We start from the raw sequence: 12,368 nt of genomic DNA on the forward strand, positions 1-12,368 counted from the left end.
TTTGTGAGTGAGTATGTGTCTTTGTTTGTGTAGTTCGTCTTGTCCTGTTGTCCCCCCTCCTTGTCCATCTTAGGGTGGGGCTCACTTACGGTGTCCTGTTGGGTGTGCTCCAATGCCGCTAATTGGCTTTCGGGGAATTTTGCTTTGAGTCCCCCCCCCCTCTTCCTCCCTAGGCTCTGTTGGCCTTTTTTGATATGTTTATGCTGCTATGTCTTCCATTGACCTGTTATATTTTCCCTGCTTATTTTTACCAACATTGTCTGTGCCTGTATCATGTGTTGTTCTTAAAAAATGTATATATAATATTTATATTATATAAAAATTTATAAATTTAAAAAAAAAAAAGAAATATTTCTTCCCCAGTTTGATCTCCTTTATGGGAAAAATGAAAACCTTACAGAGATTATAACCCTGCCCAGTGGTAACTAAAAGCAAAAAGTATGCATTGGCTGGAGTTTAATGATTGTCATTTTCTGTACCGTTCTTTGTTTTCAGCATTGAATGTTAAAAATGAGAACAGTCACGAAAAAAAACCACATGCCTTGTAATAATAAATTGAGCCCAAGGTCTATTTTGTGGAAGGTGCAAAGCTAGTATGTAATTACGGAGGATGTTGAAGGAGCAGTTACTTCTGGCTCGAAAAGATTTATGGTCCAAGCAATATGTTTTTGACTGTTTTTGACAGTCCTGACTCCCGTGTGCATCCGGCCGCCGAACTTAGCAGGTGGCAAGCGCCTGTCGGCCCTGCGCTACTGTCAGGCCACTTGGGCCATGGAGAAGGAGCCCACAACTGCAGGAATGCCTGTCTGCCTCCACAAGAACAGGCACACACAGGACAGTCGAGCCTGACTCCCGTCCGTGTGTGTTTACCGGACCCAGCCGCTGAACTTGGAAGCTGTCATTAGCCTGACACTGCTGTACCAATAAATATCGCCTTATCGATAATTTGCATTTTTTGTCTCATGGGTGATTGTGTAGGCAGGGCCCCAGTGCACTGCATTGAATTGCGATAAAAACGGGCATGCAAAAATACCAAGGCTCTTCCGGATTCACCGCGGCTTGTCTTTATTTACAAGCAATGTATTTTAATTATGCAACAAACTGAATTTTCTTTTTCCTTGATATGGGGTTTTCTGATGGGCTTTCTGCTGCGTAAACCTTCAGCAAAGTTTTAGAAAAAGTAAAATAGACTGAAAAATGTAAAATATTATATTATAACAAAGAGTAGCACACTTACAGGAAACCTGTCACAAGCCAGTGCAATTCAAACTGAACACATTATTAAATATGCAATATTAGGGGTTACTTCATGTGTCCTGGATGACACCTTGTAGGAGGGGGGAAACACATTGATGCAATTTCTGGTTCAGACACCTTAGACATCACTTCTGTCCTCTGTGGAACACACGCCAAGCTGCGGTGAACCCGGAAGAGCCTTGGTATTTTTATATGCCCATTTTATCGCAATTTTGGGGATTTACGTCTTATGGCGAAATGCATTGAGATCTTGTTGCTGCTTTGAAGCTTGTGGAGAATCATTGATGTCACTTCCTGCATCTCTGTGGAACACATGCGGGCTGTGAGACCGGAGTGAGCAGTGAGTTGAACTTGGCTTTAGTGCTGAGGGTTACAGCCATAGAAGTGCGCATGGGGTGTGTCTGGGCACACCCTAATCACCCCATGAGCATTAGTATTATCCAGGGGTGGCACCAGGTGGGTGCTTGGGATGCCAGTGTAAATGCCCCATTACATTAAAGGCTAGGTTCAACTTTATGAACACGTTACACCAGTATTTAAGGCGTAAAGTAATATGCTCCTAATCAACTGCCTCCCGCCACCAGAACATCCTCCCTGTGACAGCAGGTAGCGTTCATATGTGTTTGAGCTTTGGGGTGCACACCCTAATGCAATAGGCTGCGCACACCTATGGTTACAGTGCAGGCTATGCATTACTGTTTGCTGATACAGCGGATAAAATACTGTAAGTATTGAACACGTCACCATCGCGTAACAACCTGTGCAATCCATATATACAAACAAACCAAAACAAATAAGTTCAGAAATTATGTTATGTGGAATAAATGGAATGACACAGGGAAAAAGTATTGAGCACATTAAAAAAGGGAGGTGCTGACAAAGCACGTATGCAATGGGCTCCTTGGCTGAATTAGTATTCTATAGTAGGCCAGAACTATTGTTGATTTTATGTGAACTCCTTTTCTAGCTCTTCCAATATTTAGCTGAACAATATAATAAGTTGACCTTTCCACTGTTATCTTCTTTCTCTTTGTGTTGCTGATGTTCATCACCTTGTTTCCAGTACATTGGCTTGATTTTGGATGGGGGGGTGCCGCCTGGGCTGGCCCTGGGGGCCCTGTTTGGGTTGATGCTGGCGGCGGTCGCTCCTGGACAAAACATGAGGGATCCGGGGGGCAGATGGCGCTGGTGCCAGGGGCTGGGCGGGGTCCTCTCCCTCTTCCCATCGGCTCTCAGAGTTGGATTATCACTAAAATGTGTTATGTTATGTCATTGCCTTATTATGAACATATGAAAACTCAATAAAGAAATATTGGAATTGAAAAAAGGGAGGTGCAAAAAGGCATTGAAAGCCACTGCACATCACCCCAAAAACACCATACCAACAGTGAAGTTTGCAGGTGAGAACATCATGGTGTGGGCAGTTTTTCAGCATACGATACTGGCAAACTTAATTTTATTGAAGAAAGGATGAATGTAAAAATGTACAAAGACATTCTTGATAAAAATCTGCTGCCATCTACCAGGATGATGACAATGAAAGGAGGGTGGACATTTCAGCAAGACAATGATCCCAAACACAAAGCCAAGGAAACTCTCAAATGGTTTCAAAGAAAAAAAATAAAGCTGCTAGCATGGCCCAGCCAATCACCTGACTTCCAATAGAAAATCTATGGAAAGAACTAAAGATCAGAGTTCAAAGAAGAGGCCCACGGAACCTTCAAGATTTGAAAACAGTTTGTGTGGAAGAATGGAGCAAAATCACACCCGAGCGATGCATGCGACTAGTTTCTCCACACAGGTGGATTTTGTACGAAGTATTAACTACATTTCAGTTAGCGTGTTCAATATTTTCTCCCTGTGTCTTTTCATTTTATTACACATAACCTAATTTCTGAACGTATTTGTTTTGGTTTCTTTGTATGTATGGATTGCATGGGTTACTACCGATATGTGGTGAACATTTCATGTCAATATCACCTTTAAAAATATATTTACCTAGAAAAATGGTGACGTGTTCAATATATATTTTACCCGTTGTATTGTCTTTAGAAAGCAACTAAATCCAGAGAGAAAAAAAAAAAACATTTGTGTATTGACATCTGATTTTTCAGACCTCTTGAGCCCCTGACATGCCACATTTGGCACGGCTTTTTTTTTGGGGGGGGGGAGCAGGTACTTGGTTTTGACAGGTACCCGCTTCCACTTCTGCTTGGGCCACCTAGGGGGCTCAAGCGGAAGTTTTCCTCTCCCCCTACCTCCCTGCAATCTTCTGAGACACAGGTCCCAGAAGTTTGCTCATCCACTCAGGACGCGCAGCATGACTCGCGCATGCACAGTGCGCACCCGGCTGTGAAGCCGCAAGCTGTCACAGCCGGGTGCCCATAGTACAGATGCCTGTGCCATGGGGAGAAGAGGGAGGGAACCGAGGCTCCCGATGGCCATATCGCTGGACCATGGGACAGGTGGGTGTGTGTTTATTAAAAGTCAGCAGCCTCACTTTTTGTAGCTGCTGACTTTTTTTAACCACTTACTAACTGCCCACCGTCAAATGATGGCAGAGCGGTGTAGCTATTATCCTTGGATGCCGTCATATCACAGCGCACCAGAACAGCCTCTCTTGCGTACCCCCGGGGGCGCGCGGAGCGGCAATCGTGACCGCGCGTGTTGCTAGGACGCGGCGCGATCTCGATGTCGGTAAAGAGTCAATGACGTGACTCTTTACCCATGTGATCGGCTGTGTGGGGGCACTTGTGCAGGCTCAATCTTGAGCTGGGCTTTTTCCGCCCATAAACACACACAGCACTGCTCAGCCCCGCAACCACTCCCTCTGCACAGGATTTGATTGACTCCTGTTGCTGCTTCTGAGTCCCATGAGGAGAGAGAGCAGCGCTGCTATAGATTGGCACAGCACTGAATTGAGATTAAAAGCAGAGACAGTTAAATGCCATACAGGGGGTCGTAAAATCTTTAGCAGTATTCTAAACAGCATCCCTTGAGAAAGTCACATGATCTGTGACGCAACGCGTCGGGAGGCATCGGGTGACGTCGACTTCCGGTTTTGCGGCCGTAGCCGGAAGTACCCAGAGGAATCATACCTCATGAGTGCGGCTGCCTAATTGTTTCTGCCTATTGTTTCTGATTGGAAATGTGAGTGTTTCTTTTTCCCTTTTTATAAATAAAGTGAGTTTTTACATACTTCACTATTGGGCATCATTATCTTTTTTTGGAGTATACTGGTACCGTTGGAGCATATTTGGGATCGATAGCTATGGAATAAGGAGTGGAGGTCGGAGTGCACTAACCTAAAGCTACCGGAGAAGCCCAACATCTCGCCCCCAGGGTCAGATATCAGCCAAAGCGCCTTAAAAGGTGCAGTGAGGTGAGCGGCCACTGCGTCTATATTATCACGGCTCACTCCGGATCACATCACTGGATATCCACAAATTGTCCTTGAGATTCACTAGTTGTCACCTAATTATATGTGCACTTATTTGATCACCGCACCAGCTTTATTTATTGCACATGGACTGTTAATTGCACAAGATATATATATTTATTTTTTGATCACCGCACCAGCTTGATTTATTGCACTTGGACTATTTATTGCATAAGAAATGTATATTTATTTATTCATTGAATTATTTATCTCACCTTTAGTATTGTGTGTTCATCAACTTCATTTCTCACATCGTGTATTTATTTATTTTATATGGATATTTATCAGTATCACGCATTGATGGATATTTATTAGTACCACGCATTGATCACATTTTATATAGATTATTAAGTTTACCCAGAATTATTGGTTATCACATTAGTCAACATTGATTTATACTCTATTTTATACAACAGTGAATGTTCGATTATTGGATTAGCCTATACAGCGATTATTCGATCCTGCGATTTCAATCGCTTGATGCGGTTATCCGGCATTTTTTCTGTGATATTTTAATAGTGGGGTTTTATCTTTTAATGGAAGTTGGATACATATTGCAGCAGCTCTTTTACATTATTTATATCTAAGACAGACACATATTTTGTTTTAGGATTTGGATCGACTTTTAGGATTCGGATTTTACACAATTATCGTTACAGTCTACTGATCTTCTTATATCGTTCTTCTAAGACAGACATACATTTGGCTTTAGGATTCGGATTAAATGGCCTGATATAGTAGTTTATATATTTTACTCATAGTATTCCGTGGATATATTTACCTCAGATCCAATGAAACATATTGCATGGTGATTTCCGTTATACCTAACTGTAGGAGTCCTTGCTGAGCGTTTGATATTGGGTAGCTCAGTTTGAGCCCCTCTGAGATTTTCTCCCACTAGCGCCGACTCACTTTGTAATGTGATATCGTTATTGGTATTTAGTGAAAATACTAGAGCTGGCAGCGTGTGGGATAGGATTTGATCCTAATCTCATAGCCTTATAAGTTTCTCGATCAGCTGCAACACATTATAGGAATCCCTCCTATTTGGATACCTAAGTGACAGCGCACATATCACCTCCTATTTTTACTCATTTGTAAAATTGCTCTTGTGGATAAAAAATGTATTATTTTTTATGCAGACCCCCATAGGGATTCCTAGGGCCCTTTGTACTCCCCAGACTCTATTCTGTGGGGGCCACCAATGACATATAGGCACATTTCATTGGTTGGTTTATCAGTGTTGATGTTATATCAGCTTTTATGTAAGTTTGCTATAGAAGTTATGTATAAGTAGATATTATTATGTTTTCGGATTTGTACATTCATATTTCTGATTAAACACCAATTCCCACTGAAGATTTGCTGAAATTGAAACACGTTGGGGTCTATATGTATCATTTTAGCTATTGTAACAGCCTTTTTGCAATATGTAAATAAAGAGTGGTCTTTATGTACTAGGCAACATTGAACCATTTTTGGCCATCTTGACTTATCAGCTGGATTGGTTTTAATACAGTCTCTCCTTTTTTATCTGATGTCTAATAAAATGCTTTTGTAATTCTTTTTAAAATACTTTATGATTTAATTGATGACCAAAAAAATCCCAGTCTGTATTTTTTCTTCCTTCTCTTTAAACATTATTAGGGATGTGTCACCCTGGCAATGATCAGACTGTCTTCTGGAATTAAAAAAATATGTTTGGGGGTTTAAAAATATTTTCTAGAAAAAATGCAGAGTTTATCATGTGTGCCAAAAATGTAAAAATTTCCCCAGTAAAAAGTAAACTCTCTGGCAGTTTCTAAGGTAAGAAGGTATGATGGTAAGATGTCTGCTCTTGAGTTCATAAATTTGCACACCTGCTTTGTTTATTTTAAATTCCCACTCTCTTTGTTGGATTGGATATGTTTTAATTTAATCCATTAGGGAGAATGTAACAGAGGGAGCTGGGAACACGAAAACAAGGCCGACAGAAAGAGAGTCAGGAACAATGGCAGGGAGCTCTCGCTGTTTGGGTATCCAGGATATATAAGAAGCCAGGGGTGGATTCAGCCCGCCAGGCTACATCTTTGACCAAAATATCACTTTTAGATAATTTTCCTCTCTAAGGGCATTAGAGACATGGGTCCAGTTATAGCTGTGGTCTCTGCTACAATGGATGCTATTGTATTGATATTAAGGAAAACTTTCCTAGCAAAAAACCCCCCAAAAACATATATATCTTACTTGCAATGTTCCGGCATTGTTGCTCTCGCCATGGGTCCTCTGTCTACCCAATCATCTTTGGTTACCTATAGCAACAGATAAATGTCAAACATGACAAAGTGTTCAGTCTAATAAAGTTAACTTTTAGAAATAAAATATTGTAAAATGTTAGTGAGATCATCTACAACTTCTTGTTTATAGTACTGACTTGTGATCCTTACATAGATTGGACACAGATATGATAATTAGGGATGATCGAACGGTTCGGGTCCACCATCGGTTCGGCCCGAACATTGGGTGTTCGAGGTTCGGCCGAATTTAGAACTTTTTGCCCAAAAAGTTCGGAATTCGGCAACCAGAACCGCCCAAAATGCAATGCTTCAGGAAATGGGCTTTAAAAGCCCGTGATTGGACCAGAACCATTAGCAAAAGCCAATTGAGGGGGCAGGAGAATGCTAGGAATGTGATTGGAGTGACTAGGGGGTCCCTAGACCAATCATTAGTGAATACGCCCCCCAGTATATAAGATCGCCCCCGCCATATTCCCAGCATTGTTATACTGGACATGGAAGAGAGTGGAAGCAGTTCTGTTAATTTTACTTTAAAAGTGTCATTTAGCTATTTTTAGTGTGAGCAAAGGGATATCTAGTGTAGTTAGAGTGCTCCTTTACACTTAAGTTAGCTTCAAAAATTTAGTTTCTGTAGGGAAAGTGTTAAGTGTCAGGGGACCGTAGTGTAGTGTAGGGTTAACTGACAGTGACTGCTATGGCAGGGTGACAAAACCCTTCCATAGCAGGGTGACCGCTATAGAGAAATGATCATTTCTCTGAGTTGCTTCGGGACAGGTATGTGGCTTCTCACCAGCAAGCATTTTTTATGCTGCAGGGGCTGCCACTGCCAGTGTTTTTTTGAGGACATGTTTGATGTCAGACATGACATCTGAACATGTGTATAGGGGGTATATATAGACATATATGTCTGAATATATACCCCTAGACATATATAGGTGTGATAGTAGCAGAAATAAATGCTTGCGCTAATGAAATCATTTACAGTAATATATTTCTGCTACTATCACACCTATATATGTCTAGGGGTATATATTCAGACATATATGCCTATATATACCCCCTATACACATGTTCAGATGTTTTGCCTGCCTCAAAAGAACCCCAAAAAATGCCAAAAAAACGCTAGCGTCAAAAAAAAAAAATGCCCAGGTGTGTTTTTGCTGGCATTTTTTGGGGGGTTTTGGAGGCAGGCAAAACATCAGAACTTGTGCACAGTACCACTATACACAAGTTCAGATGTTTTGCCTGCCTCAAAAGAACCCCAAAAAATGCCAAAAAAAACGCTAGCGTCAAAAAAAAATGCCCAGGTGTGTTTTTGCTGGCATTTTTTGGGGGGTTTTGGAGGCAGGCAAAACATCAGAACTTGTGCACAGTACCACTATACACAAGTTCAGATGTTTTTCCTGACTGCAAAGAACCCAAAAAAATGCCTGCTATTAAACCGGCAAGGTGTTACAGCAGAGAAGCCATATTCCTGTGCTTAAAGTTTTCTAATACAAACAATCTTTTTTTTTATGGTTCTGGACATGCTACAGAGCTGAAACTTCACATGTACACTTTTTAGACCCCCCAGATCTGAAATCCAAAGTAAAAATCAAAAAATCTCTTTTTTTTTTTTTTTTTAAATTTTTCAATAATTGGCTTTTTTATCAAAAATGACAATTTTTAAGAACTTTTTTTGTGTGATTAATAGTTAATGGGGCATGACCCAGAACCCTAGGCATTTTTTTAGGGGCATTTATTGGGTTTTGGGGCTTCAAAATGGTGTTTTTTGATTACCGAAGTTCGGGTCCCATTGATTTCAATGGGGTTCTGAAATCCGAACCGAACTTTCGTGAAGTTCGGGTGTTCTGGTCGAACCGAACTTTTCAAAAGTTCGATCATCCCTAATGATAACATTGTCCCCTATTTTATATTGGCTCACTGCAGATGCTGCTTTGTGAAGCTGTCAGAGGTAAGAACCTCAGTCCGACCAGCGTATATATATATATATATATACATATATATGTATATATATATATATATATATATATATATATATATATATATATACACAGGGCTTTTTTTCTCAGAGAATAGGTGCAGGAACTCCCCCTTTCTGGGTCAATTCTTGTCTCTGCCCCTACCCACCTCTGAGCACCGTTTCTTGATTCAAACCCCCCCCCCCCCCGACTCTTAGTGCCGCCCCCTTTACAGAATACAGAGCTAGGTATCATTTTGTGGTGCTAAGTAATTTGTATGGAATTTGGTAATGGTAGCAAGAAAAGCAGTAAAATAGACCCCCCTGCATCCACCAGTAATAGACCCTCCCCAACAACTATAGATCGCCCAGCAGCCAGCATCAACAGACCCCCTTCCTCAACAGCAAGTCCTATCCAGCAGTAATTGACTCCTCAGCATCATAAGCCCCCCTCCAGCAAACCAACAACAATTGACCTCCCCAGAAACAATAAACAACCATGCAAAAATAGATCCCCTTCAGCAACAATAGATTCCCCCAGCAGCCATTATCAATAGACCCTCCAGCACACCCAAGCACCCCTTGCCAATAAATACAGTACCATTCACTACTGAAGGTGCCGGAACTGCGTTCCCCCGCGTTCCCGCTGAAAAAAAGCCCTGTATATACACATTTAGCCCTGACATACTTTTCATCCCATAGGACATCATTTGAGGCTCAGTCTAGTAAGAGTTAATTTCTTACAAAGGTGATGGCCCAAGTGGTGACTAAAATAATGGCGTAGCACCATCTCTGCACAATATCAGTGATGTTTTCCTCAAGACATACATTTGATTTGGACTATTTCATACACTTTATTTAGCTTTGCTAGTGTAGCACCCTCCTAGGTAGGTGCTGGGTAAAGGCATTGTTTTGCTCCATCTGCTTATCAGGGGAGCCTGATCAGTAGTTTTGCCTGTTACACGTGTCCATGTGTGATTCACTTGGTCTGAGGGAGTATCCCCACTGTATCCAATAGGGGAGCCTGTTGGACAGTGGAGGAAACCTAGCCAGTGACACACAGGCTTTGTAACTGTCCCAGTGGGTTGGCACAGAGAGTGGTGCATCCTGGGATAGGTTATAAAAGCAAAGGGCACATGTGACAGGGGGTCTTTGGGCAAGAATCCAGGGCCCAGGAGGAGGGTGACGGTTGGTCTCTCCTCCTGTCAGCAAGGAAAGTGGTCACAGGCAGTCAGCCTAGTGCACCAAGTGTGTGATGCTGAGCCAGGAGGTCCAGGATATTGACAAGCGGAGCTGAAGGCAAAGCAACCCAGGGAAAACAGTGTCCGTGAGTACCGGGAAGCTCCTCAGGGGTCTGCCCAGGAAGGGGACCACTCTGGTGTAGAGTCAGTGGACAAAGGGCTAGCATGCACGGGAAGTGAGAAAGGGGGTGCCAAGTCAGGACCCTGAAGAGAAATTCAGTCAGGAACCTATGCTTTACTTCACTTCAGTGGCAAGGTGAAGCAGTGGCCTTGCCACACTCTTTACAGATAGTGTCCTCAGTAATTGTGCATAGTTCAAGTTGGAGTATCCCACTCATCCCTTCTCCCATCCAAGTTCTAAAATAAAATACAAAAACTAAAGCGATAAGTTTTTCAGACTGTTGCTATGGGTAATCCAGGGGAATCCACACTCAGCAGCTCCCAAGGGGGCAGTGCTACAATAGATTCCATTTTGATATGGACCTTTGTTTTTAGCAAATTATTTTCACTATGTTAGCGCGGCAACATGTATAATGCATAATTTAAATCTCAGTTTGAGTCTTACTACAACTTTAAATAATATCAATACCTACATCCAACATACACAATACTTAAGACTAGTTGACATGTTTAATGCCATCCCCTAGACTTGTAGGAGCCATGCAGCCTCCACTCCTGTGCCAGCAAACAGTAGAAGTTACACAAGAGGAATTCCTTGTACTGCAGGTGTGTTCTGTGCACTAAGCATTGCTGGAGGCTGGGAAACCCAGAACATCTTACACTTCAGATAATGTCCTCTGGGGTCTTCTCATTATGATACAATCTAGGGATTCTGTCACAAACCAAGCAATCATTTCTATGTAAATAATGTCTAATATTATTACAACTTGTGTTATAAGATATTTGTTAAGTTACGCAGGTAACATGGCTAAAAACAACATTCAGAATCATAAACCCCCCATAGTTATCACCCACTAAGTCTGAGTTAGTGAAGATTGCCGTCAATGTAGAATGTATAGGTATAAAGTTTGATTTAAGCCTTTCAGCTGCACTGGTCATCATTCATAATTATTTCAAATAAACTAAAAAATACACCTCGGTGTCCAGTTTCACCATACACGGTAAACTTTTATTGAATCACTAACGCTAGTTTGACAATAACTGAGCATCAACTGACCAGGCTCTGGGGTCAATTCACTAAAGGACTCCACATGCAATATGAAGGTCACGTGATTCACTTTGTGGAAATATTGCATGAGATAATAAGAGAGTCAATTCATCAAAGTAAAATATTGAATGTGAGGTACAGTAAATATATATAAAAAAAAAAAAAAAAAAAAATGCGATACATCATTAAAGTAAAGGAACACACACGTTCGGTATTTATCACCTGGCGGTAGGCAGTCGGAATTTTTATCATGGAACAATTGTACATTTTTAGCATTGCACAAAATAACAATGAGGGGAACTCTGCACTAAACAGTAGGTTAAAGGTACACAATGTACGGGATCAGTGTAGAAATGTTCTACGCTAAGCTCTGGAATGTAAATAAATTGTAACTTTTCACCAGAAGAAGATCATTGCATGAATAAAAGCATGCTACTATGTTGCCACGGTCTCAAAATATTTGTTTGCATTTATTTATAGACCTATCTTCCTCTGGTGCAGTGTTAGCAAGCACCGTTCCTGTGTGAACCCAGACATGTCATAGTGACTTCAGTCTGGGTTCATACAGGGAAACCGCATGTGATTTAGACAGGAATCGCATCACATTCCTGTTCAAAACGTATGCAATTCTTTGCAGTGCAATTTGCAGCTAATAATTTTGTATGGACTCAAATCACACTGCAAAGGTATCGGTACTCGGTATAGATGAGTACTTGACCCAGGGGCGTAACTACAGGGGTTGCAATTGCAACCAGGCCCCATGCTCCAGGGGGCCTGTGCAGCTCCCCTGTACACCTGGATAGGAGGGGTGGTGGGGGCAGCATGTAGAGAAATCACTGTCCTCCTTTTTCCTCCTGTAGCTGCAGGAGGAAAATGGAGGAGATTGGTTCCTCTGTATACTGCCCCGCCACTCCTCCTATTAAGTTCACTTGTGTTCTGCTGTCTCTGGACCCCTGTGTGCTCCCCGGTCCCCCCCCCCCCCACAGTGCTGAGTGCTCCCTCCCCTCTCCTGCCGGCTGCTGCAGGG

At 41.9% G+C, this 12,368-nt stretch overlaps 1 protein-coding gene across 1 annotated transcript in view; it reads right to left on the reverse strand.

Annotated features, from left to right (window-relative positions):
* Nucleotides 1–12,368, reverse strand: part of LOC309565970 (lamin tail domain-containing protein 2-like) — a gene marked incomplete at its 3' end in the record, with an annotated part of 116,136 nt that overhangs the window by 35,802 nt on the left and 67,966 nt on the right. The window contains exon 2 of the mRNA XM_082270997.1: nucleotides 6,923–6,987. Coding sequence (XP_082127123.1) covers nucleotides 6,923–6,987 — 65 coding nt within the window. The remainder of the gene's footprint in view (nucleotides 1–6,922; nucleotides 6,988–12,368) is intronic.

The sequence above is a fragment of the Pelophylax lessonae genome (assembly GCF_965119305.1).
Source record: "Pelophylax lessonae genome assembly, chromosome: 10".
In the NCBI taxonomy this organism is placed as follows: Eukaryota; Metazoa; Chordata; class Amphibia; order Anura; family Ranidae; genus Pelophylax; species Pelophylax lessonae.